The sequence below is a fragment of the Dunckerocampus dactyliophorus genome, chromosome 4 (genome assembly GCF_027744805.1).
Source record: "Dunckerocampus dactyliophorus isolate RoL2022-P2 chromosome 4, RoL_Ddac_1.1, whole genome shotgun sequence".
Taxonomy (NCBI): Eukaryota; Metazoa; Chordata; class Actinopteri; order Syngnathiformes; family Syngnathidae; genus Dunckerocampus; species Dunckerocampus dactyliophorus.
In genome coordinates, this window is record NC_072822.1 from 15,006,629 (window position 1) to 15,034,415 (window position 27,787).

At 41.6% G+C, this 27,787-nt stretch overlaps 2 protein-coding genes across 3 annotated transcripts; one reads left to right on the forward strand and one right to left on the reverse strand.

Annotated features, from left to right (window-relative positions):
• Positions 1 to 672: 672 nt before the first annotated feature.
• cmya5 (cardiomyopathy associated 5) lies at positions 673 to 15,564 on the forward strand. The gene is made up of 14 exons (XM_054774315.1): positions 673 to 854; positions 1,388 to 2,015; positions 2,150 to 4,594; positions 8,280 to 8,375; positions 9,758 to 9,976; positions 10,071 to 10,093; positions 10,227 to 10,345; positions 10,421 to 10,555; positions 10,700 to 10,846; positions 10,929 to 11,076; positions 11,206 to 11,339; positions 11,634 to 11,751; positions 13,829 to 14,005; positions 14,694 to 15,564. The coding sequence occupies exons 1-14, from the start codon at positions 745 to 747 to the stop codon at positions 14,944 to 14,946; spliced, it is 4,752 nt and encodes a 1,583-aa protein (XP_054630290.1). The 5' UTR covers positions 673 to 744; the 3' UTR covers positions 14,947 to 15,564.
• mtx3 (metaxin 3) lies at positions 12,817 to 27,781 on the reverse strand. 2 transcript variants are annotated; one of them, XM_054774316.1, is made up of 9 exons: positions 27,685 to 27,781; positions 22,071 to 22,140; positions 21,432 to 21,508; positions 21,264 to 21,356; positions 21,005 to 21,187; positions 20,852 to 20,928; positions 18,853 to 19,010; positions 18,546 to 18,634; positions 12,820 to 17,811 (listed from the first exon to the last, which is right to left on the reverse strand). In XM_054774316.1, the coding sequence occupies exons 1-9, from the start codon at positions 27,763 to 27,765 to the stop codon at positions 17,716 to 17,718; spliced, it is 924 nt and encodes a 307-aa protein (XP_054630291.1). In that variant the 5' UTR covers positions 27,766 to 27,781; the 3' UTR covers positions 12,820 to 17,715. The 2 variants fall into 2 exon arrangements, with proteins under 2 accessions (XP_054630292.1, XP_054630291.1); XM_054774317.1 differs by lacking the exon at positions 18,546 to 18,634 and having other exon boundaries at positions 12,817 to 17,811.
• Positions 27,782 to 27,787: the final 6 nt, after the last annotated feature.

A 27,787-nucleotide genomic window follows, 5' to 3' on the forward strand; every position in this document is an offset into this window, starting at 1 on the left:
CCTTTCAATGTCCACTCCGTCTATTTGTATTTGGTCATACATGTCCTTTCTGCTTTTGCCAAATAGCATTATTTTAATTTTACTTAAATTCAAGGATAATCTGTTTTTATCAAACCATGTCTTTAATATGACCATTTCATTCTTGACTTTTAATTAGTTCTTGTGTGCCTTCTAGTTCAAATTTGTGCAGTATAACAATCTTTCTTCCTGGTTACACACTTAAATCAAATTGTAGTCGGGTCGCCTTTTTTCTGGTTTAAAACATATTACATTTAGTTTTATAACTGTGTGTGAGCAGCCCTCTTCAAGCGTTGCCATGAACAGGAACGGGACGAGGAGTACTGTTTCAGCACACGGCCTATATTTAACTCAGCAACGGGGATTTTCATCTTAAAGTTACACCACATCGACTCCGGCTGTGATTCATTAGTACAGATTGATGTCCACATCATGTATATTTGCACACATTGCCAATAACATTTTGTAAGTATGTAGTTCATGCATTGAGAACTTAACACCTGACTCAAGGTCCGGTGAGACCAAACACCTCCTTCCGGCATGTACTCCCTTCGCTCCCCTCTTTTCATTCCCCACTCAGTCTATTTCTGTCCCTGAGCTGAGTCAGATGGACCCCTCCCAACTTAGAATGACACAAACGCAACAGATCAATGCTCCTGGACTCACGAGTGGCTGAAAACATCAAGAAGACCCCGAAAAACTGAACACAGGGAAGCATAAGGAACAATGGAGGAATGTGAGGAATCTGAGATGACCGAGCTGACGGAGTTCCAGTGTGAGGCTTCAGACGCCACCAGCCAGGACGATGAGGACGAAGTAGAGGAGCTGCAGAACAGGTAGCTTTGACATGCTGGTCTAGACTTTAGCTAAATAACCTCAGTAGTGGCGGCAGAATTCTGTTAAGTGCACCATGCAGGAAAGGCATTTAATTAATTTGTTTTTGCACGTCTTTCTCATTTTAAATCCAGTTTCAAAGTGGCTGGAGAGCATGATCCAGGTTGGAAGTTGTCTAATCCATCAAATGATGATTAAATTTCCAGCTCTAAGGAGCTGCCAATGCATTCTTTCATTTATCATGCTTCATGCTGGGTGGTGCACATGAACTCCCCCTGTTGCAAATAGTTAAAGAAATCGATATGGTGTGTTTTGGAAGTCGGTACATCTCCTGTTACATGCATGATGCTTTGGAGCGACTCAGCGCACATTTTATCCTTATTTTTTAATATCATCTCTCCAATTGGTCTCAGTGTGCGGAGACGGGGAACCCTTTCGGTCTATGTGGTTTAACCAACCTTTGAATCTGACTTGTTCTTCTTTTTGAGGCAGTACAACAACCCCTCTCTCTAAAGGTTTCTCCTTTTCTTTCCAGTCTTCGTGAGGTTGTTCAGGACCAGTCTGTGAAGCCCAAACTCCAGTGCCTAATGGTGGATCCATCATTCTCCATGGTGACTGTCCAGAGCGAGGACAGTGGTATTGTTTGGGAGACAGCCTCCAGTCGCTGCTCTACCCCCTGGGCTTCTGAGACTAGCTCAATCTCTGAAGCCTGCAGCATGGAAGGGTCTGGAGCTGCTGGAAAGATCACCATCATTTTTGATGAGGACAAAGTAATCCGTAGGAGAACAAGGTCCGGAGGCAGGAGCAGCAGACTGAGGGATAGGTTAAGCAGATCTAGCGGTTCCAGATCAGCCTCTGCTCTGGGGGTGGAGAGACCTGAGATGGCAGAGGTGTCGATTCCTAATGTCAAAGAGCAGAAGAAGGAACAAGATTTGGAAGATATCAAAAACAAAGATCAACAGTTGTTTAGTTTGATTTCAGAGGGGTATGAAATTCTTAACATCAGGGTCCCGTCCAAACTTCCCACAGTGGACGAAGAGGAGAGCACTGAACTACAAGACAACTTGTCTTATCTGGACCAGACTCCGAAGATCAGGTCACGGAACCATCTTAATGAGACCACAGTCCGGCCTCAGGAAGTGAAAACACCAGAATGCAATGAGGTATTTATAGACTTGTATGAGGATTACAACACTTTACTGTGTTCTTCTCATTTCTACTGATTTCTATTGCAATAGAAATCATGCTGTCATTTTCTCCTTTGTGGATTCATTTACTGACTGTAATCTTTCCACAGCCTTCTGAGTCATCAATAGAGTCTGAGCTGAGACACACACCCACTCCTAAAGATGGCTCCAATGATATTGACTACTTTGAGAAGTTCACCCTAGTAGATGAAGTTGTTCCTGGACAAAAAAGTCCAGACCTTCATGAAGATGTGGAAGAACATGTTATGGAAGCAGAGACCATGCCTGCAAAGACAGTCAAAGAAAGCCCATCAGAATCAGATGAATCGTTTGTCCTTGTGACAGATGCGGAGATTGTTGGAGAACACCTGGATGAAGTCTTTTATGGAGAAGGAGCTCCTGCTGATGCAATGCAACAAGGAGCAGACGAGGAGGTAAACGACAGAGAAAAGACAAGAGCAAGACGAGAGAGCCAGAGATTGATGAAGGAAAGTGGATCAGTATTGTTTGGGACTGAAGAAACCACCCTCACTCCTATTTATATCTCCCCTGGACCGCCTAAGATCATTGATCCCATCCTGCTGGAAGAACCCACCGCCATGTCCTTCATGTACTCTGACCTTTATGAGGATTATATTGGCGAGAGGATTAAAAGCGATGAGGAATACTCGGAAGTGGAGAGTGTGACATCTGAAAAATCTTTCAAGAAATGTTTGTCAGATTCGGAGGAGGCAGAAGGATATCTGGAAAAGTTTATTTTGAAAGATGATACCCCCACAGTGGATGTGCCAGCAGACTCCATGGAGGACAAGAGGGAAGGAAGGATGATGTGGCCACAGAGTAAGTTTGAAATGACAGGATGTCTAACGAGAGCCGAGGAAGAGGATGAGGAGAAGAGAGACGACACAAAGCAAGATGTTGATACTGAAGCAGATACAGGAGCAAGAACAACTGAAGAACTGGTTCCAGAAATGGCAAAGGAAGGAGTACAACACTCTAAGGAGAGTAAAGAGCAGGCTGTTCTTATAGAATCAATTCATGAGGATAGGCAGACAAAGGAAGAGATGCAGTCTCCACAGAAAAGAACTGAGAAGACACTTCCTGCATCTCAGCCATTTGATGTTCAAGTAGAAACTGAGGAGCACCAGAGAGATGATCAAGGTAGTGATCAGAGTATGATTAAAACCAAAGAACTTCCCCCAAAACAAGTACAGGAACAGGGAAGTAAGGTACCATCAACCCTCACCAAGGTACCTCAGCAAGACACAGCAGAGGACGTCTGTGAGAAGGCAGCAGCTGAGTTGAAGATGACGGCAGCGGTGGAGAAGGAAGCCCAAGAGAAGACTCCAGCAGAATTTGGTATGATAGGAAAGGAGAGGTTAACCTCTACTGAACCTTCAGTTGAGACAACATGCAACGCGAAAGAGCTTAATTCCCAACAAGCTGCACCGATTGAGGTCTTCACTGGCAGTGAGCCTATGGTGCATGCAGTCATGAAGGTAACTGAGAACACTGTGGATGAAGAAGTCACTCAAACTAAAGTTCAGATTGATCTTCAGGAGGAGATTACTGAAAGAGAATCAACAGCGGAAGTTTTGTCACAGGACGTTATTGAAGTCGATGTAGAAGTAAAGGAACAAGAGACAGATTCAGCTCAGGATACGCTTGAATGTGAGCACCAGACAACTGAAGGAGATGAGGCAGCTATTCCAAAGACTAACAATGACTTGATTGTTTTCGTTCCCAAAGGCGAAGCTGTTGAGATGGACATAAAAATGAGTACCTGCTCAGAGAGGGTTACAGAAAGCAATACTCTGACTCTTTCTGATCTGGACCTTGAATATGAACATCTCACTGCACCTGACAATGGCACCAGAGAAAAAATAGCAGAGTCTCAACTGGAAGAAGAACCAGTTGGACAGATGGAGGCCTCCTCACCTTCACCCTCCGAGGAGATGGCTGAGATCGAGGAGTTTAGGACAGAGGAGGACAAAGATGAGGGTATCTTTTCACCTCTGAGGAGCTTTGCCCCGCAGGAGGATTTATCTGGGCTGCACGAGGATGTAAAACCAGATGTTGCAGATGTAGATGAAAAGGTTGAGGATGCCCCAGAAAGATATGCTGTGAAGGCGTACACAGGTCTGGAGATTGGTCCTTTCAGAGGGGACATACAGCAAAAGACCTCTCAAGATGAATCACCTGAAGAAGGTGAGACAGGTGAGGAGTATGAGATGATAACAGAACAGGACACCAAGGAGACAGCAGAACCTCACGTACTTGGAGATGCACAGGAGCAAGCCCAAGCAGAGTCTGATCAAGTGGTGGAGAAGGACAAGAGGGTCTCGGATGTGTTTGTAAATGAAGATCTCATTGAGGCTGACTATGACATCATCGATGCAGAGGAGCAGCACCAGGCCCAACTTGCTGCTGAACTGCAGGGGATGGATTGGTTTTGTCTCACATGCCAATGTTTGCTGTCAAAGGACGAGTGTGAGTCTGAGGACCATGGTGGCCACGAGGTGACTGCTGTGGACAAAGCCTATGAGGAAATCAGGGTAATGTATCATGACAATGGGCCCGATCTACTGAGATCCAAAATAAGATAGACGATATGTCTCTAGGGCCGCACAGTGGTCTAGTGGTTAGCATGTTGGCCGCGCAGTCACAGCCTGGAGATAGGGAAGACCTGGGTTCAAATCTCCATTGGGCATTTCTGTGTGGAGTTTGCATGTTCTCCCCGGGCGTGCGTGGGTTTTCTCCGGGTACTCCGGTTTCCTCCCACAAAAACATGCATGTTATGTTAATTGGCGACTCTAAATTGTCCATAGGTATGAATGTGAACGTCAATGGTTGTTTGTCTATATGTGCCCTGCCATTGGCTGGCGACTAGTCCAGGGTGTACCCCGCCTGTCGCCCCAAAGTCAGCTGGGATAGGCTCCAGCATGCCCCCGCGACCCTAATGAGGAAAAGCGGCATGGATGGATAGATGGATATGTCTCTACTATTTATATTTCTGACAGTCCAAATATGTTGACAAGTACACGGGAGATTCTCTCTCGCCATCGTCTGTCATTGCACATATGCCTCCTTTTCGCCAAATTGACCTCAGCCGGGCATAACGCTGTGCCAGACGCAAAAACACAGACCACAAACATATTTCATATTTGATAAATCACCCTGCTGGTGCAAAATGATAACATTTGTATCTCCTCCCAGTATTTAGTGTGTTCTGATAATCTGCATATATTCTGCATATTCATGAAGGCAAACACGCTAAATGGATTGGCAGTGTTATTTTGCTCATATGACAGATGCAATCCTTGGTGCGCCACATCAGTAGATCAGCTTTCCTCATGCGATCAAGTTTAAATATGTTTTTATTAGGGCTGCCAAAATAGTGCGTTAACAGCAGTAAATCATTGATTTTATTAATTATGTAACATTTTTTTTGTGTAATGAATGAATGCATACGCATCATGGCAAGCCACAGCTGTCTCTCATGACGACAGACGGCGGCACAGTGTAGCTCCCAACAGAGCTCTTTTAGAACTTTATTCTGACCTGAACACATCAACAGCAATCCAATTCCAACACCATAAGACAGACAGCGAGATGCATTCATGGAAACTGCGAACTTCACAACAACATCTTATTTATTCGTGTGTGTGTGGTTTAAATAAACAGAAATGCATAGAAAAACAATACGTGCACCGCAAAAAAGGGCTGGCCAAATATAATATAAAAAGACTATATTTTTGGAAAAAACTACTTAAAACGAGTGAAATTATCTGTCCATGCAGCAAGAAATTTCACTTGGTAAGAAATCCTAAATTAAGATTTCTGTATCTAGAAATAAGCAGGACCAAAATCCTGGATTTAAGATTTTTATATCTAAATATAAGCAGGACCTTTATTCTGGAAATACTTATCTTTAGAATGAAATACTTTTTTTTTTTTTTTTACCTTATTAGAACCGCTAAAAAGTGAGACAGTGAACCCTCCTCAGCCTTGCAAGCTTGCACTGCAAAAACTAAATTTCAAGAAAGTAAAAAACTCCCATTTTAAGCAACCATTTCTTATTTCTTTCCTAAAAAGAAAAATATGTTGTCTAGCAATTTTCTATTGAGAAAAATAATCTTATATTAAGAAGGTATAGCTAGCCAATTGTTATCATTTTTGCCAGAAATTAGTTCTTTTTTTCTAATAACAAGCTAAAAACCTAATTTGGATTATTATTCAGCGAGATATTAATATAGATTTACCTCAAATTAAGAGCAAAAACTGCTTACATAACTTTCTAAATTTAAGAACAGACTCACACACAGAAAATATACCTAAAGATTTGCTGATTTCGGAACAACACTGCAATTTTTATTCAAGAAAAACAAAAATGGCTCATAAGAGTGAATTTTTTGGCAGTACAACGCTATACGTAGCTATTCATGTAAGCTCATTATTTGGTTAAACCATGGAAGTTGGTAGATATCAACTCTTAAATGAAACTCTTATGAGCTACATTTGTTATCATCATTATATTTGTCCAAACAAATGTTCCTTTAGTTGTGCCAGGCATTAAAATGGATCAGTAAACTGAAGAAACAAGGGTGGTCTAATCATTTTTTCCATGACTGCATCTATCTATCTATTATGCCTGTGAATATTCTCATTCATCCTGGTCATTGTATTCTCAGGTCATATCTAGCTACTGTATTAGCAGTGTGTTTTTTACCGAGGAGTCTCCTGCGGGTTTGCTATATTTATGTCAAGGGTCTCACTGTGTATGGACAAAAGTCTTGGGACACGTTTGCTTACGTCAACTTTTTCGGGACGACGGTCTTCGAGCTTTAAAGTGTATCTATAGGATTTTCTTTCTGAATGCAAAACAGTGCTGGAACAGAAAAGCGCTTTCACCAAACTGTTCAATCTGTCTAAAATTTCTTGGTCAGGGGAAAACTAAGAAGTCCAGTTTTGGCTAGATCGGGGGTCTCAAACTTGCGGCCCGCGGGCCATTTGCGGCCCGCTAAGTCACATTTTGCGGCCCGCGACTTGACAGGAAAGACTACTGTAAATGCGGCCCGCAAGGTCTAAATTAAGCCAATGATGCTCACAGGGTTGCTATACTTATGTCAAGAGTCTCACTGTGTATGGACAAAAGTATTGGGACACGTGCCGTGATGCTACAAGACATGAAAAGGGATGACCCTTTGCTTACGTCAACTTTTTCGGGACGACAGTTTAATTTAATTTAATTTAATTTAATTTAAGAGCTGATATCTAGCAACTTCCATCGTTTTCTTGATAATAACCAAAATTAGACGCGTTTCCTGCAGCATACCCGATACCGTTCAAGATATTATCGTTATCGTGAGCCTTACTCCCAGTACTTGATGAGGCCCAGCCTCACCCAGGCTCTACCTCCCGTGGCCCCCGGGTAAAATGAGTTGAGACCCCTGGTCTTGATGAATTATTGATAAGGTGTTGTTTCCCTATAATTTTGTTCATATCAAATTAACCACAAACAATAGGAACTAAAGCATTTGTTATTGTAGACATGTTCTTATATTTAGTCACCTCATTTACATAGAGAATATGAATACGTTCCATCAGGTTTTTTGTTACGTTATATTTTCTATCTTTCCTCCCCAGGACCCGAAATGACTAAAATGTGTTAAAATGTACATGCAGTTAATTAATGATGGAAAAACATGTATGGGAGCATACCTGGTGAGCAATAAATCAGCATACAAGCTGACATGTGACCTATTTTGCCTCTCGACCCCAAGCAAGCAGACTTCAGACACCATTTCAGCAGACTGTGTTGTGCTTTAATAAGTATTATAATCATAAAACACGTTCCTTGTCTTGTCATATCATAACTTTCCACTCATGCACACAGCATGCATGAAATCAGGCTGCACACATCCTTATTGAGCTGTTTTTGCTGTGATGTAATGCACTGTTTTGATCGCTGGAAAGGTCCTCTGTGATGCCATCAAGCATAGACCGACATGTGATCTCTTCACACGCGCCGGGCCAACACAGGGTCAACAATGTACTTTGTACGAGTTAGTGCACTTGAAGCCTGCACACTCACAGACAACAAGAGGCTATTTTTAGGCCAAATAAATGTGGAAAGAACCGTTCGCCATCTACTTATCGTGCATGCTGCATACTTGATGATCCCTTTTGAGTTGTGTTTAGAGGCTCAGAGCATTAAAATATAAAAATGTTTTGTAACAGGAGCGACTGAGCGATTGGATCTCAGAGCTGCAAGGGAGGTCTGAGAACATTGAGGACTTGGTGTGTGAACTGGAGCTGGCCTACAACTCTGTGGAGGTGTGCTTTTGTTTCTTTTTGGCATCTTTTCAAATTGATTGTGGTCATCATGATGGATTATGGCTAAAATCTGATGATTCAAGAATGATTCATGCATAAGGATGAGTCAGCTGTGATTCACTCCCGTATCAGTATGCATCGATCAACATTCTTGGTGCCAACAGTAACTTTCTTCTACTGTTTTTCTTCTTACTGTTATTGTAAATTGAGCTCATTTCTGACCCTAAAAGTATGATCGAAACAATGCAATTTGGACGCTTGCAGGCCACAGCATCAATGTAATGAGATCCTGTACAAGAGCTAGTTGTCCACAAGGTCCAAAAACACAAAATAATTATAAATGATGAATGAAATAGGCAAATGAACATTTAACGTCATGTGTGCCTTGATTGAAGACTCTTGCTGGCAGAAGATGGCGAGGAGCGGAGGAGAGGCCATCTCTGTGCTTTGCGCTTTGAGTTATTTCTTGAATTCAATAGTGTTTCTCACCACACCTTCTTTATCAAATTGTTGGCACTCGCAAATTTCTTTGGCTGCGCGGCGGGTTATTTACCTGTCGCGCTCAATAAAAAAATGCACAGACAGTGAGTCAGGATGCTTTGTTTGGGCAGTGCAGGGCAGATCTACTAGCTGGTTATGCACAATATTGTAGGATAACCGAGGAACATTTTGGGGTGAAAAATTCGGTCGAAAACCGAATCATACAAAAACTAGGACACTCGACAATCGAGCTTTGACTTGTACAGTCGTCTCTCGCCGCTTCGCTGTTCGACTTCCCCGACTTTCACTCAGGTTGCCACAGGTTTTCAAAAATGTATGAATTAGTAAATCATGCTGTTTCGTGGTTGGTTATGCCCTGTTATTAGTCAAAAAATACTAGTATAGTATAGTATAGTATAGTATAGTATAGTATAGTATAGTATTGTATAGTATATTTTACACATTTCTTTCCTTAATTAAGCATTTTCAAGCATAAAAATGACAAAGCACGAAAACAACAGTTTGTTACGTGCGCCATTGGCACACTAACGCAAACCAAGGCAAAATTTTTGCAGAAATTTGTGATGTTAACCAGAAAATGCGCTAACCAGGGTACAACTGTATTGGGTAATACGAGTGTAAAGGTGACTATGGGAGGGTTATTTCATGTATGGGCGCTCTATTGATGCTAAAACCTGTATGTAGAAGGTCGGAAACAGGTTGTTTATGCTAACTAGGAAAATATTTGATTTATAAAAAAGGAAACCTACTTTGCGGGAATTCACGTATCACAGTCTGATCTGGAACTAATTAACTGTGATAAACGAGGGATTACTGTATCTCACACCCCACACAAAACACACAAAGCTTGCGTGACACATCTGCGCTGCCCTGTTATCCAGGACCAGTGTGTTGAGAGCGAGGCAGCGATGCAGGCGCAGAATGATGAGATGATGGCCCTGGTGATGCAGCAGTACAACAACATGTCCGTCAACATGGAGGAGGAGAAGAAGTCCAAGCTGGAGCAGCTCTACGACCAGATCATCTCCTTCCAGGAGAGCATCGACTCAGCCAAGGCCACTCTGGAGACAACGGCCAGAGAGGCTGAGACGGACGCTCGGGTGAGTCCTACACAAGGTTGTGGAAGGTATATTTGCTCACTGATAAGCTGGTGTGCTTTCTGATAAATGTATTCTCAATTTGTTATCTTTTCAGCCTCCTGAAGACATCCACACAAGGTAATACAGTACATATAAAAAACGTTTTACAAAGATAATAATACATTGTTGGCTAGAAAAGTACCCAAAGTAATCCCATATACACCGTAATCTCACTCAAGAGTAAGAAATGAATATGTTGTTGTGTGGTCAGGCTCAAGGAAGCACTGGAATCAACCATGTCACTGGATCTGTGCTCCAAGGGATTACTGGTGTTCCAGGACTACGCCAAAGGCAACAACTCACAGCTCACCCAACGCAAAGGAATTCCAGGTGTGACAGCATGAAGATGCATGTGTGGACTGCAGGTGGTCAACTTGTGTGTGTGTGTGTGTGTGTGTACCACAGTGCCTCAGAGGCCCACACTGGAGCCCCAGGAGCCAGGATCAGCTACCAGCACCAGCGTGACTGTTTACTGGTGTGTCAACCCTGGTGACATTATTGACTGCTTCCAGGTTTACTGCATGGAGGAGCCACAGGGAGGTTGGTATGATGACGCCAATCTGAATATAAGACTTTATTTCCCGAGAAAAAAAACCTCTCCAATGACATTTGGGGTTTAGGTTTATTTATAGTACGTGGAAGCCAAGTGAATAAGGATGCTGGTTTAAGTTGAGTTGTCCGCAGCTGTGTCAGAGGAGTACCGTGTGACGGTGAAGGAGAGCTACTGCGTCCTGGAGGAGCTGGAGCCTGATAAGTCCTACAAAGTGTGGGTGATGGCTGTCAACTACACAGGCTGCTCTCTGCCCAGCGAGAGGGTCGTCTTCACCACCGGTCGGTGCACACATTTAACGTAATAATAACTCTGCTGGATCAAGCTTGAAAGCATGCATTGAAGACAAGGATCACTTTTCAGCTCCGTCAGTGCCAGTAATTGATAGCGAGCGCTGCGCCGTCATGTGGGATTCAGCCAAGCTGAGATGGAGCCCAGCAAAACAGAGTGCTGGACTGAGTTACACTTTGGAGTACTGCCGCCAGTACGAAATGGAAGGAGACGGGCTAAGGTGGGCCATGTTAGCTTGCAGGCGTTATAACCATACTACCCACATTAAAACATTGTTATATAATCACATAAGTCATTTGGACCGTGCTCCCTGAGTACTCCCGTTGTGTCTTTACTCTCTTTCTTCTAGATCAATCTCAGGCATTAAAAGCTGTAAACATGAAGTTATGCTGCAGCCCGATGAGAATTATCTGTTTTACATCAAAGCTGTGAACGAAGCTGGAGCCAGCGAGCAGAGCGAAGCAGCTCTCATTTCTACCAAAGGTTACCGAAAGCGTCCTTGTCACATTGCACACATGCGGACATTGAAATAGGTTCTGCACTCACCCACTTGCATCCAGTACAGGTGTTTTTGTGAAGATAATGCTCGATTGATGGCCAGATGCCATCGTTCAGCAAAGTGTATTATCATTATTGTGGTTGTCATTTTCGGTTCCACTTTTCATATTCACAGAGCACTTATGTTTGTAAAGACAGTTGTTAACATGGAGCTCATTAGATTGTGTGCAGGTGTACCTAATGAAGTGTATGCATATAATACGATATGACTCTTTTCAGGAACAAGGTTTCGCCTTCTGAAAGCTTCAGCTCATCCTGCTCTCGAGCTGTCAGAGGACCACACCTCCGTCTGCCTCTCACAAGATGCACATAAACACAGGCCAGCCACTGACAAACAGTGAGTTCAATACAGTTTTATTACAGTTACAGTGTGTGGCTTCAAGATGCTAATGATCTGTTTTTACATATACAGTAGATCATATGCAGTAGATTCACGCTTTTCACACCCCAGAAAAAATGGCGAAAAAACGCGGCTTTTTTCTATTTTCAACACACGGCTCGCTCCCCCCCACTTGAAACTCTGCTGCTCGCTTGACGTTGATATTCTCCTCCGATTTCGGATCAACATCCATCCATCTTCTATGCCGCTTATCGTCACTAGAGTCGCGGGTATGCTGGAGCCTATCCCAGCCGACTTTTCGCCAGCCAATCGCAGGGCACATATAGACAAACAACCATTCACACTCACATTCATACTTATGGACAATTTAGAGTCGCCAATTAACCTAACATGCATGTTTTTGGAATGTGGGAGGAAACCGGAGTACCCGGAGAAAACCCACACACGCACGGGGAGAACATGCAAACTCCACACAGAGATGCCCAACGGAGATTTGAACCCAGATCCTCCCGATCTCCTGACTGTCTGGCCAGCATGCTAACCACTAGGCCACCGTGCAGCACTCAGATGAACATTTGCAATGAAAATGAAAATGTTGTTTTTTCAGCTCCGGAACCCTACCCTTCTCTCTTCAGTTGCCATTGTTCACTCGCGACACACCTCACACACTTCTTAAACCAGTGGTGTCCAAAGTGTGGCCCGGGGGCCATGTGCGGCCCACGACACTTAAAATATAATTAATAATTAATATAATTTAACAAGAAAACTAGAAAAAAAAACAGTAAAAACTGAAAAATCTGCATTTTACAAAAGGAGGAAAAAGTGTAATGTAATGACAAAAAGACAGAATTTTATGAGAATAATGTAATATTATGAGGAAAAATAACTTAGTAGCATAAAGTTGAAATATAATTTAAAAACTTTATAATTATTCAAAAGTCAGAATATCATGATAAACAAACAGTACAACAAATAAACTTGTAATTTATGGAATGTTAGGTTGCGGAATGATGGGAATAAAGTCATATTCTAAAAAGAAAAAAAGTCGCAATTTGAGGAAAAGTCATGTCATTTTAGTAGCACAGAGTTGATATATCACAGAAAAAATTATTAAAAATTATTTTTTATACTATATTTATAAAGTTGTCATTTTTGGAAAATTAGGTTGGGAAAAAAAACTACGGGAATAAAGTCATAATATTAAGAGAAGAACTCTATTTTGTTTGGTTTGTTTCTCATAATGTGACTTAAAAAAAAATTCTTTAATATTTCAACTCGATGTTACTAAAATGACATCCTCTTTCCTTTATTCTTGAAAAATTGCAACTTTTTTCTCTTTAGAATATGACTTGTTCGCTTAATATTTTGACTTTCTCATAAAATTCCAGCTCTTTTTTTTTTATATTTCTGCTGTTTTTTTGGGGTTTTTTTTAATTTTCAGCAATTTTAACTTTCTTCTTGTAAATTTTCTTCTCGTAATTTTGACTTTATTGCCATAATATTTTGACTCGATTCTCGTAGCATTCTAACTTTTTACGCCACCTAATTTTCCAAAAATTACAACTTTATTTGTTGTTCTCATAAGAAAACTTTATGCCACTAAAATTACATTATTTTCCCTCATAATATTACGAGACTATTCTCGTAAAATAACGTTTTCCTCATTAGATTACTGTTTCTGTCTCAATATTTTCACTTTATACTTGTAAAATGACTGATTTTTTCATTTCTTGCTGTTGTTCGTGGTGTTTTTTTTTTTTTTTTAAGTTTTCTTGTTAAACTATATTTTTAGAATGTGCCGTGGGCCAATAAAAAAACATCCGAGGACCACAAATGTACTTTGGACACCCCTCCATTATAACATCATGCTAGGTTAGCCTATTCACTGAAGAAAAACAAAACAATCACACTTAAAGCTCCCACAATGTGTAGCAAAGTCTGCTTTTTTACAAAGCTGTCGTCTGTGGAGTGCTGGGTGTACACTACACATGGGGCGACTCATCTAGGTACAGACGGGTCGGATTTTATTTCTTGTTTCCAAACTCGTCCATTTACTGTATTTTATACTTTCCAGGCCGCCGTCCATTCTAGGTGAGTTACTACCAGCGAGGGGTCGCCACTACTGGGAGACCACCGTGTCAGGATGTGCGGCTTACAGGCTCGGAGTAGCGTACAGCCCAGTTCACAGAAAGTTCTCCCTGGGGGAAAACAATCAGTCATGGTGTTTGCAGTGCATCCCTTCACCATCTGGGTAGGTCAAAACACAAATATAAACAACTCACTAATGTGTTTTACAAAAATCACACTCTGAAATTTGTATTTTTTTTGTCCTGTTTCCAACTAAGCAATGTGCTCGCTGTTCCGGTTATAACATAGGTAACGCCCCTTGTTGCCCAAATAAGGAAATGTCTGCGTAAAGGTGAAAATGTATAAATTAGAGTTGAGGGAAGGAGAAGTGAAAATACAGTTTTGTACACGTGACGCTACAGTTTCATGCCCTTATAAAGGCAATGGAGGGAGTTTGCCTATGCTAATCAGCTAGTCCCACTTGCAACGAAACAGTTCATTGGTGTATCAAAGTCATTGTAGTCATGCTATTTTTTACTACCTCAAAAATACAGTATTTTGCTGGCAAGTACCACCGTTTTTGCAAGCTCCGCTTTAGAAAAATTTTGGTTGATAAATGTATATTTGTACAATTATTTGTCTATTTTGATTATGTCTGTAATATAAATGTATTTTTATTGAATAAAAATACGTCTATGGTACCACTAAATGGAGCCTGCGTACCACCAGTGGTACAGGTATCACAGTTTGTTTTTGCTGAGTCATGACATAAGAACATGTGATGCACTTCCATGTATCTTGAAGCATGTTATACAAAACTACTGTATGACCACCACCCTAACTGTTGAAGTTAAGGTGTTGTGTTGATGTAGTTGCAGATATGAGATGCTCCACAACGACACTCAGTCCAGCGTCTTTGTGATGGAGTCGCCTGAACGGGTGGGCACCCTCCTGGATTACCAGCAGGGTCACCTGTGTTTCTACAACGCCCAAACAGGTCAGTTGTTTGGTTCTTTCAGACACGACTTCACCCAGCCGTGTCACCCTGGTCTGGCCTTGGAGACTGCGGGTCGTCTGGAGGTCAGGATGGTGCTGGAAGTGCCAGAGTTTGCCAAAGACTGCTAAGGGTTTTTTTTTGTTGTATTTTTTTTTTTTTTTTTTTTACAGTTGATTACGTAATGTCTCATCTTGATAAAGCTCAGGCATACAAAACTATAAAGAAACATCAATTGATCATCCTGGTAATAGTGTAAGAAACATGTAAATATCACATTATATAGATCATTTCATGAAATACAACTGAGCTGACATGGAGTGACTTTCAGTAAGTTGATGTTTGCTGTACATTTTAGACACTGCGTATGTTTTAAGTGTTTTGTACTTGTTCTAGTCTCCTACATCTTCATAACAAACTTTAATGTCTCCATTTAATTAATTTAAACCCTCTCCTCAACCCAAAATCTAGTTTGTCAATGAATTATACTGCAGCACTTTCATATTGTGAATATGCCTTTTTGTAAACATGTGATCACTTCTTTGTTTTTGTTCCTACCTTCTGTTTTAATTTGGGTTTCTTTCTTTCTTGAAAACAGACTTTCATGTGAAGCTTTCAAGCTGAAGGAACATGATTATTTTTATATTTGTTCAACTGGAATGTTTTGATTAAAGTCAGTTGTCCCTCCAGCATTACCCACACTCACCACTAGATGGCCACAGTGTACCATCTGATGGTTATAGTCAGTGCATCTGCTTATAACATTATTTCTATTTTATCAGGCAAAATGTACACCTATACAGTTTTAATTGCCTCAAAACATAATGACTTATTTCACAGCTCAGACCTTTCAGATAACTTCAATATAATCAGAGCAACACCATTTAGCCCACAATATTCAACAATTAGAATAACTGTAGATTCCAACTTTTGGCATTGTTTGTTTTTGTGCCTTTGCTCTGTTCACACACCAACTAAACCGTCAGCCAAGTCTCTCTCTCATGTCAACAATAACTGGGACACTATCTGATGTCGGCCTGGCATCATTTCCTCTCAATTAGTCTCATTTTTCCATAGCCAAAGGCCAAAAGCAAACAAAGAGCGCTCTATGCTGCAAACAAGTAAACAGCCTATCACACAATCAGAGAAGCATGCTGAGCGGCTGAAAACTGGCCAACCACTGAGAGTATAGTCAGGGGAAGAGTAGCAAATGAGAGCACATACACAACAGTTTAGCATGCATAAACAGGAAGCAAGTATAATAAATTAAAAAAAACAACAACACATGGTTATTATATTTATATATATATATATATATATTTATTCATCTTTCATCTGAAGTTGTTCCCTTTAACGCTGGGCTCAATACAAACAGCCACAGATGCCACAAGCCTTGTGGGGCCATAAATAAAAATGATAAATGCGATGAAGGCACAAAAGCAAGCACACGGTCCGCACAAGTCTGCACACCAACAAATACATACACTGTATTGACCCCAATGCAAGACAGGATTCTGTCCTATAAAAAGCCTGGAAAAGACGGGTTGTCTTATATTCTAGATGTTAATTCATGTAAATCAGCAGGTGGAAATCAGTACTTTTCTTCCTGTCACTCACACACCAGTGAGACGCAGCCGTGACAGACTCGCTGGGAAAAAAGAGAATGTTGGGCAAGTTAGCAAACAACAGGAAGAGTTATGATGCCAACTTTAGGATAATGGTGATCACTGAAGCGGACATTTTTTATTTCACTGACAGTGAAAGCATGATTTTAAAAAAAGTATTTGCTGAATAAGAGGAGTTGTCTTATATTTGGGTCAATACAGTATATATTTTGTTTCAGAATATGTTGCTTTGAAGGGAATGCATCTCTGGTGAAAATTTTGCCGTATTAAATATTATCACGACACAGACTAAGACACAGAGATTGTGATAGAACTCACATAAATGCACATTTCATAACGTCCACCACCCATGTTAACAATCGCATACAAACATAAAATGGGAAAAAACAAAGTAAAATGAACAGGTAATGACCCATTTCTGGCTTGGACTTGAGTTTAAAATAAAGTGACAGTCACATAGGCACAGGAAAAAGCTTAACAATGTCTGACACTATTAAACACGTTTGTAAAGACACAGGCTGTAGGTCATGAAGAGGCAACGTGTGTTGTTAATGAAACACACACACCTCTCCTCATGTCAGCTGCAAAGGGACACAGTGATAGGTTTATACAGCGAATAAGGCCCTTTCACCCCCCCGGTGTGCCAAGCAAACAAGCTGCTAAGCCCTTTCGGAGCACATAGCATTAATCATATACTATACATACTTGTGGTTCTATTTACAACTGTACAAGCTCTACAACCGTGGGGAGATTACATGCATAAAGTGAGTTACACATCATTTTGTAATCTATTTTGAAATGAATGAATCAATGTGAAGACTTGGTGCAATGACAGATGAGGTTCATCTGCAAGGTCAAACAAAAAAGGAAAGGCTTCAATATTCCCTCATTGAAAACAAGGAGCTAAAAGGGTTCAAATAAAAACTGTCATGGTCAAGCAGCACCACTTACTTTCCCTGCAGAACTTTTCGTTTCCTTTTGGACATTCTGTGTCTTTCTCATTTAGCATTAGTTCATAATTCCATTCCATCATGAACCGCCACGGTGCATGCAGTCATTTAAAAAGACCTTACGCTGCGCTTTCTTCTCTTTCCGACTGACATCTTCCAAAGCCATCATCATTACCTTCAAACAGGCTTCGACTGCTAAGATGTGGTTCACGTTGATGACGGTTATTAAGTCTCATGAGTTGTACCTTTCAGCTACAAGGTGGTCTCCGCTTGTTCGCTCATAAGGCAGGATTATTAGGGTGAGGGGGGGGTCAGAGGTCGGGGGTTATGCAGGTGTAGAGCTTTTTTCCATGATCAGACTGGGTTTGGGCTCTGGCCGGTGAGGTTTGTGCTGAGGGCTGCTGCGTAGGTTGTCATCCATCTGCGACAAAGGATGTAATATGTTAGAGGTCATGCTGAAAATGACTTTTTCTTTCGGGTTTTCGAAAAGTTTCAAAAAGACAAAAAAAATCTCTCAGACTTGTAACAATGATGAAAAACACTGTCACATGGCAAAAGACGGGGACGTCACGCAAACGGGTCTTATCCAAAACCTATACAGTATGTGTTGGGGTTTAAAATTATACACTGGCAAGCAGTAGAACTGCGTTTACAATGTACACTCTATTGGAGAAGTTATAAACACAAACACAACCATAGGGCTGCTGTTCAATATTGTTGTTTCTGGCTTCCTCCCACAGTCCAAAAACATGCATGCTGGGTTAACTGAAGACTCTAAATAGTCCATAGGTGTGGGTCTGAGTGTGAATGGTTGTTTTCTGTATGTGTCCTGTGATTGGCTGGCAATCAGTCCAGGGTGTACCCCGCTTCTCGCCTAAAGTCAGCTGTTTTTGCACCACCTGTTGCTTTGATATACACAGCCAACGTCACATGCACTAACACCATAGGTGTTGCCTCAGAGGTTTTTGAGCCCAGGAACATGTTGACCTAGCAGCATGACATACAGTACACATGATGACATTCACCAGCCATTTCATTAGGGACAACTGTACAAACTATGGATGTCATCAGATTAGGTATACCTAATGCTTTGGCCAGTGGGTGTATTTATGTGCACGTGTCTCTGCAAAGAAGAGAAAGGGAATGCAGAAGCACCTTTTCTATCAAGTTGGATTCTTTGTTTACAAGCTGAGTTAGTTTCTGGAGGTTGGCATCCATTGTTTCCTGAACAGATGGAGGAAGACCTGGAAAAACATGGACACCCATGGAAAAAGGACAGAAATGACCAAGCGTCAGTGAAAATGAAAAGCGTTAACCCTTAAAAAGGCATCAAGCAGGAAGAAAATCAAAGGTGTCAGAAACAGCTGAGAATGTTAGTTGACTTGTGCTTAGAAATGAGCATTTGTGAGCATTGATCCTGAAGCTTGAAAGTGTGACTTCTCTGTATGTGCAGAGATCTTACAAGGGTGGGCCGAGTTGAAATAGACCGACAGGATGTTGTCGCAGAAGTGCGTGAGGTTCTCCAGCTGTCTGACGTGGCTCTGCAGGGGGCTGTTGGGGAGGTGGGCCTTGTGGATGGGAGCCACAAACCCAAACACAAAAGCATCCAAGCTGGTGGGCCTGCAATCACAGACAAATACATGTTTACACAGTAAGCTGCAGTGCAGGAGCCAAAGAGTATTATGTTTTATGTCCACTTTCAATACGTCATTTATAAATAATACCTGCATTGCTGTATCAAACCATTCTACTATTTTTACCATAAATACTATTATTGTTACTCCACTAAGGGCAAAGGTGAGAAGTGATGTCTCAACTGCCACTTTATCAGTTAACAACTACAGGTTTTTTCCCTAAACTTTGTAGGAGTGTGGATCAGATCAGGATAAATGTGTCAATAGAACTGAACGTATTTTCACTTTTCACTATTACTGTCCACATGCTGGGGTGAATAAAGAAGAGTGCGGTAATCTACATCTAAACGTGCATTACTGACACCTACAGGACTGGAGTAGAACAGCCTCATCCAGAAGGTCATGACTGTTTAAAATGAATGAAATGAAGTACAGATAGGCTCCAGTATACCCCTGCGACCCTCGTGAGGACAAGCGGAAAATGGATGTCTGGATGAATCCATTCCAGAAGGTCCAACTCAAACCAAAACGAACTCTAACCAAGGCAAGTTTTCCCATAGAAAATAATGTAAATCCAATGAATCTGTTCCATACACCCAAAAATTTCAACACAACACATTTTATAGACAATAATTATAGTTTTACATGCAGCAGGAAATGGTGCAAAAATAATTGCAAATGACAAATGAATGGACAACTGAACATTTAACATCACTTTTACCTTTATTTAACTATCTTTGCAAACAACAACCAGAAAAGTAGAATATTGTAGAGGGATGGAAAAGTTTGGAGACACGTTTGTCAACTTAGAGCCTCCCCATATCTAACAATGCTGTATGTATGCCTGTTTTTTATTTTTCTAAATTTTCGAACCAGCCTCTGCTTCCCTTAAATTTGTCAACAGACTCACTCCTTGCTGGCGTTTTCTTTGTTAGAGCCACACGCAGCAGCCTTGCCTCTGAAACAGTGTCTCCCGCAGTGTCTCCCTTGACCCACACCAGCAACAACGTCTCAACATCTTCAATGGTTTGTGGTCTGTTTTGTTAACAGCACTACTCCTTTCCCAACATTAGCTCACTTGATTACGTTGTTATTCTTCAGGATGGTACGAATTGTGGATGAGGGCTTTCAGTACATCCTGGTGCTTATCTTCGAACTTTGCGATGACTTCTTTCTTGAATTCAATAGTGGTCTTCACCCTCTTTGGAATGTTGCTGACACTCGCAACCTTCTTTGGATTCATAGTGGCTTAGTTAGAGTTTGTCACACTCCATGAAGAAATGCACGGATAGGAGTCATCAACGCCGAGGCTCCATTGTTTGGCCACTTGATTCCGGATGCCTTACATGTACAGTATGTGCCTTATAGGCTGCCGTAGTAACGTGTCAACTAAGTATCGCTACATTTCATCTTGGGTGCGTTATCCAAGATGGTTGCGTAAACAAACCAAGCACAAATACAACAGTTTGTTACGCTCGCCATATTTCACGCTAATCAGGCAGGCGAACACAAACCAAAGCAAAATTTTAGCATACATTTTGGATGTTAACCAAAAAAACCTAATCTGTGCGGACATTAACCGAGGTACTACTGTACCAAAATCTGTTAAAACAGACATATTTGGGGTTTTTTGCCTCTACTAAGTGTCATTCTTGTTAATAGTAATGTTAGCAGGAATCCGTAATCCCTTATCCCGCTATCCTGTCAATTGTATCTGCCTCTCTAAACCCTGTTGGTTGACAAAGATACAGTTAAGTTTCGATAAACAAATTATCAATATAATAATTTGCTGTGACTAATGATGTTAACTGGCATGCTTTTACTTACAAGTTGCCAAAGAAGTAGTTTGCTGAACCCAGTCTGTAGGAGAGGAGATTGAGGCATTCCTTGGCATCACTGTAGAGCTGACAATGACATAGAACAGTTAGGAAAAGGAGAGGACAAGCAGAGAAAAAATAATATAACTCCATCTGTGTTTACCTTTCCTTCCACCTCACTGATTCTGCGTTGTGGTGACTCTCCTTTGGTCAGCAGGATGCGGGAGAGGGCGTTGCTGGCGTGACGACTGGGGACGAGAAAATTTAGAGGGAACGGAGAACGAGAGGCAAACCATGGCCGTGTCAAATTGGCGTAGTTGTCGGCATCCAACCAGAAAGTGTGCAACTGTGAAGTGTAGAAGAAAAAGATACTAGTAATGCTGATATTTATCAGTGAACATACTGAAAAGAAATGGTGTTACCAATGCAGGTTGTAGTTTCTCTTGGAGGAGAGCGATGTACGCCATGGTGTCAGCTCCTTGTCGGGCACTCAGCTCATAGTCTGCATTAAACCTCTAAAAACAACACAAATGAATCATAAAGATCTGCTCAGTTCAGTTGTGGCGCATGTACCTGGCATCCACTCGTACCTGCTTTCTCAGGAAGTTAAGAATCTGAGAAGGTTCTTTCACTGAAGTATCTCCGCAAATCAGCTCCGGGACTGTTGCTACAACAAGAACCATACAAGACTTTAACAGGCAGAAGTTATGTTTAAAAGGGCATTTACATCACTCCTGCAGTTTTGTAAAAGTTTCTCCCATTTTAAATTAAAAGCCAATTTTAGACAATGGGATTATGCACTTAGTACTACAAATGAACTTTCTTCTCTTGCTTCTTTTTGTCGTTTTTTTAAATGTCACAAACGCAGCCACTTGTAAGTGCTTTTGGATAGGGGAGGGGCTCACAGCAGCGCCAGCTGCCGCTCGTTGAGAAGAGCGCTACGTGTGTTCATGTCTGCCACCAAAAGATTCTTCACTAGATATGTCGCTAGTCCATTTTTTGGAGAAAAGTATTCACAGGGGTCTGATTGCTTGCTGGCAACTGGCAACACCAATCCCTCCTGCTCAGCCTTAGTCTCTGGCAGACCAGGCGTGTTATAATTTGTTTATGAGCGACGGCGAACAGGCAGCGCCAAATCTATTTGTAGTGGGTCGCCACAAATCGGAGACGCTGGTATGACACGTGAAATACAGGGTACAGAAAGATTGTGTTTAGCTGCTTCAGCCTACCTGTCAAGGTTTTCCATGTCCAGTCTATAGGAGAAACGTTCACTTTGGCCCCAGAAAACTTAGCATATGCCTGAAAAAAAAACACACACACACAGAAGGAAAACAAATAATTAGTAGTGGTTAAAGTAAAACTGTACTTTTTTTTTTTTAATTTGCCCATCATCTACGTGAAACATGAAAACACATTTTTCCCTTTTCTGTGCGCTCTAAAGAACGAAAAACAGCTAGCATGAGAGAGCTAATAATGCACGTAATCGGGCACACCTATTTCGACTATAAAAAAAATCTCCAACAATGTTTTATATACATGCTGTGACCATGCAGTAACAGGCACATTCATGATAACGTAATACTTGCCAACAGACATCAAGTGTTACCATCGACGGAGAGGCTTTGTATATATGGCAAGGAGGACATTGCTCCAAGAGAATGCATCACAATGAAAGAAGAATTGTTAGCGCTAACAAACCTTGCAGTGGTAGAAACTTTTTTTCCACCTACTCAAAATCATCTGGAAAAGACACCCCAGGCCAGCTGACACCAGACGGACAACTGTCCATTGAGTAAGCCACCATGATATGGATTTTGATATATGGAGCACACAACGCTTGATATCACAGTCCATCTAGCCGTGTACAAACAAAACATGGAATGTGGGCTAATACTTTACAGATAATTTGGTTGTGTATTCATAGTTGTTCTTGTTTCCCAGTCAGTACAGATTGGTGTCACTATCACAGTTTTGAAGTTCCCGATACCTCTTGGTAGTGGTGAAATGGAAATGGTAAATGGAACACGGTTGGCATTTTATTTATTTATTTTTTTTTAAAGATGGCTTTATAGTCAACACAGGTGTCCCATTAAGTGCATTTTTAGCTCCCCCATGCTAGCTTTTTTTCTCTTTAGAACGCACAGAAAAGGTTCATGTTTTACATAAGTACTGTGGATGATGGGCAAAATACCAAAAAAAGAGCAGATTCGCTTTAACATGATTAAGAGTAAGAGGTAGGATGTTTCTTTTCTTTGATGCATGTGCTCAATGTTTCCTTCTTCTTAATAATGTTCATGGTCTTCTTTAGGAGGGATTTCATGATTCAAGCGTCCTGGCTTACAAACAATGGAAAGAGAGGCAAGATAACTTAGAATTCCAAAAAACAACAATTAAATACAATAAACTGAATGTGAACCAAATCTGAGAACATCGATGAGACCACGCTGTGAATCATTTTCAGTAATGGTTTGTTAAAGAAACAGCGGAGAAAGTACTGAAGACGAAAGTAACACATATTTGTTTACAGTAATGCTGAAGTGCCAATATAGTGATTATCTACTGTAATTACCAGGGCTGGAACTTTATTGTGTTGATTACAATTAATTTAAAAAAACACACACATTGAATCACAGTTTTGTATTTCTGCTCTCCAGGTGACACTGAGCTTTTCTCAGCACCTCAGAAATTGCTCTCTTACGCCCATCTGCAGTTGGGTAGTTTTCAGAAAAAGTTGAGTATTTCTTCTGGAAAATGTCTTTCAAGTTTATCATTTTTGTTGTTTGCTCATTTGTCACCACATATAAAGCACATGGGTAAGCCAGCATTATTAGCGGTGGAGACAAAGGAATATGTCCATTCAGAATGAATCTATTTACCTTTTATTTACTAGCTGGCATTGGCTTGAGAATGTCATCACAATAAGTTGCTCAATCTCTCTCATCCTCTTCACAGCAGCCTTTGTAGACATTCTGATTGGCGGCAGACAAATGGTTCAAGGAGTGAGATCGCAGTTAGGCCAACGACTGCCAGCCTTGCAGAGTTACATAGATGACGTAAAAAGCCTTCTCCAAACAGCGGCTTGCACTTCCCAGCTCCTAAAGAGGTTTGAAGAACTCCTTGGATGGGGCAGAATAAGAATAAAACCTCTCGCAGTCTCTCAATCCGGAAGGGAGCCAGGAATGACCTCATCTCCTTCATGGAGAAAGGATTCCACTGTTGGCATAACAACCTGTCCGAAGCTTGGGAAGACTGTATACGACCGATCTGTCTGATAACCATATGCCTGCAACTGTCATGAAACAGCTTTCTGAAGCCCTGGAGAGGACTGACTTCCATGGAAGCTTAAAGGGATAGTTTGGATTTTTTGCCTTAAAGTTGTATGACATCTCCATCAGCAATGTACTATTTCAACAGTGACTTACCCCTCCATTTTGTCCCGCGAGTCAAGTTCTGGTCGCTGAGGAACGTAGTTCTGCTTAGTTGCTTGGTCATTTAAGTAAAAAGTTTGGCTTCTCAAAACAATATGCGTTCAAAAGAGTAATACATTTGCATCATAAAAATGCCTCCTCAAAAAAAAAAAAATGTGATGAAGACGCTCGCATCTTCTTCTGCTGTGGAAGACACGTAAACAGGATGGCCGCGGTGCTCCGTCGCGGATGCATCTTCATCACATACACACGTATGGAGAGGTGACAGTGCACAGGGACACGGCAGGAGACAAATATGATGCTGAGCGATTTGTGAGGTCTGATTTTTTTAAGGAGTCATTTTTATGATGCAAATGTATTACTCTTTTGAACGCATATTGTTTTAAGAAGCCAAACTCTTTACTTAAATGACTCAGTAGAACTACGCTCCTTGTCACAGAAATCCGGCTAGAACTGGACTGGCGGGACCAAATGGGGGGGGTAAGACACTGTTGAAATAGTCCACTGCTGATGGGGATGTCATACAACTTCATGTCAAAAACTCCGAACTATCCCTTTAAGTGCTGGTGCTATCAATTCACCTGTACCAGCACCTGGCCCCTGAAAAGCCACAGCAATGACGATGGATGCCAAGGCCAACAGTTTCATCCGCAACTGGCTTGGCCTACCTTGGAGTCTTTCCCAAATAGGTCTTTTTGGAAAAAAACACAATCCAGCTGCAACTGAAGTACGTCAACCTGGGTTACAGACAGGAGAAGGCGAGGCTCATGTTAGATCTAAGAGATTCAACTGACACGACCAAAACAGACCAAGGCCCCAGTTCCAACAGGATTCAAGTGGAAGGCTGAAGAGACGATAGACCAGGTCATCAGCAGGCTGATGCACAACAAAATTATTGGCAGGACACAGTCAGGAGGAAGTGGCTTGGAGTGGGGAACAGCTTCCAGGTTTTGGCCAAAAACCACAAGAAAGGAGAGGAAAGACCTGGCGTTTGTAGAGGTGGTCAGGATGGAGGGGGACCAGCAAAAATGTCAAGTGATCTGACATGTGAAAGATCCCTAAAGCAAGGTTAAGCTTCCTCATTCGTGCTACCTACAACACTCTCCCCAGTCCCAACAACCTGTATCGGTGGTACGGCTCTGAGGAAAACTGCAAACTCTGCAACACGCCAAACCCAAGCCTACAGTAAATCCTGTCCAGATGCAAAACAGTTCTGGCTCAGGGCCAGTCCAGGTGGCATCACGACCAGGTCCTTGCAGAAGCTGGCTGAAGTCCTCGAGGCAGAAAGGGTGGAAGAGGCCAAAGACCATCCGTCAACATCACAAAAGCTGGTCCATTTCGTTGCACAAGGAGCAGGGGCTCAGAACATCTCCCGGAGGGAATGATGATCACTGTTAACACCTGAATTTGACTGCAAAATAAGAGTGGACCTTGATCGGCAGCTGAAGTTTCCGGCAGACACAACTACACCCTCTCTGAGACCTGACATCATCCTGTGGTCCCCCTCAGTCCAAACAGTGATCCTGGCAGAGCTCACTGTTACTTTGGAGGGAGGAATGGAGTCAGCTTTTGAAAGGAAGGACACAGGGGAGGCTGGATCTGCCCTGTAGAGATTGGCTGCAGAGGGTGCAATGGAATGTCCATCCAGTGCCTCCTGAGGAATGTGGGAGTGACCGGGCCAAAGCTGAAGAGGGCATTCAAGAACTTGGCAAAGGAGGTGGAAAGAGCGAGCTTATGATTGTGGCTGAGAAGGAAGGACATGTTGTGGGGAAAACAAGGGCCCAAGGGTTACTTGCAGGCAGTAATAGAGAGACGTCCCTGCTGTTGCGCCACCATCGTGAGATGTTCCAGGAATAATAGAGTGAAACATGGCTCCCGGTTGATCGGTTGATGACCCTGCAGCTACCCTATTGGCACAGTCGGAGGTGGGTCAGGCGGAAATGCCCTGCAGGTAGCCCTTACCTGTGTCTACATTTTTTTTTAGGAACGTATTCATGATAGTGGATAGATTACCGCACACACAAAAACTTTTCTCTGTGTCTCACTGCACACTCTGGCCCCCCTACACCTTCCCTTGCTCATCCAATCAGTAATCATCCACCAGTCAGAACGCAGTCTAAATGCATTCTGTTTTCATGGCTGACTAAGGAAATTAAAAAATATTCACATTTGAAAAACTGAAATCAGAGGATATTTACATTTAATTTAAAAACGATTAATCCAATACCAAAATAATAATTGGCTAATGGATTAATCATTGATTCGATTAACTGTTGCAGCTCTACTCCTGATGCAAAACATGTTGCAGAGCAAACTGAGCTAATGTTAGCAAGTGGTACCACCAACCCATAATCAAATACAGTCATGGAAAAAATGATTACACCATCCTTGTTTCTTCAGTTTACTGATCCACTTTAATGTCTGGTACAACTAGAAGTACATTTGTTTGGACAAATATAATGATAACAAATATAGCTCATGAGAGTTTAATGTACTGTAAGAGCTGATATCTCGCAACTTCCATGGTTTTCTTGATGATAACCAAAATCACTTAAGTTCTTATATGAATAGCTATAGCATTGTACTGCCAAAAAAATAACTATTATGAGCTATTTTTGTTGTCATTGTTATATTTGTCCAAACAAATGTACCGTTAGTTGTATCAGGTATTAAAATGAACAAGAAACTGAAGAAACAAGGGTGGTCTAATCATTTTTTCCATGACTGTAGATGACGCCGTTCAGAGACATGAGTAAAATAGTAAAAGTAAGTCAAATAAGCTTGCCCTCATATGACAACTTAACAAACTCGCAGGGAAAATGTTTTCAAGATGGTGAAAAGGTTGTAAATATAGATAACCTACATTTATGAGTTAAATGAAGGTGAGATCACATTTTATGACAAATTTATTCAGAGAACCATTAAATTCCCAAAGGTTCAGATACTTTTTCTTGCCACTGTAACACAACAGACAGGTACGCACAGTATGTGTCACCTGAAATAGTGGCATAAAGCAAAAGACAAGAAACAGCAGTCATCACAACTGTCAACAAATATGGCTCTTTGACCAATTTATGATATATTTAAGTGTAGGCATTTAGCAAGAAAAAAGTTAAAGATGTCATTCTAATGAACTGACCTTGAAGCAGAAGATTTTGTTAGAAATGACAAAGACAAACAACCCCAGATCTCGAACAAAACATCTAGCCAATAATATTAACAGATCCCAACTTTGTAATCATGAAATTGCTGTTTTAAAAACCCATGTTTTGGTATTTCTGCTATGCCGAAGTGCAGCGGTTAAGTTAGCATGGAAGCTAACCAGATAGAGAACCAAGAATAAATAAACGATGTCACCCCGGGAAAACTGAGGTATGTAAAGGCCTTATTCACGCAAGCAAACGTTAGACCTTACCAGGACAACGAGGGACTCGTTGTGGACAGACGGTAGACCCCAATCGCCACCCCAGCACCGTAGCTCCATGGCAGTCGCCATGTTTGCTCCAATGAAGGTGACG

What these genes read in the sequence shown, in the direction of transcription:
- mtx3 (XM_054774316.1), bottom strand. Translation starts at nt 27,765, where the DNA reads ATGGCGACTGCCATGGAGCTACGGTGCTGGGGTGGCGATTGGGGTCTA. An exon ending in GACATGGAAAACCTTGACAG is followed by an intron (nt 21,509 to 22,070) that starts GTAGGCTGAAGC and finishes TTCTTGTTGTAG; the next exon opens with CAACAGTCCCGGAGCTGATT. An exon ending in TTTCAACTCGGCCCACCCTT is followed by an intron (nt 18,635 to 18,852) that starts GTAAGATCTCTG and finishes ATGTTTTTCCAG; the next exon opens with GTCTTCCTCCATCTGTTCAG.
- cmya5 (XM_054774315.1), top strand. Translation starts at nt 745, where the DNA reads ATGGAGGAATGTGAGGAATCTGAGATGACCGAGCTGACGGAGTTCCAG. An exon ending in CATGGAGGAGCCACAGGGAG is followed by an intron (nt 10,556 to 10,699) that starts GTTGGTATGATG and finishes AGTTGTCCGCAG; the next exon opens with CTGTGTCAGAGGAGTACCGT. An exon ending in AGGCCAGCCACTGACAAACA is followed by an intron (nt 11,752 to 13,828) that starts GTGAGTTCAATA and finishes TATACTTTCCAG; the next exon opens with GCCGCCGTCCATTCTAGGTG.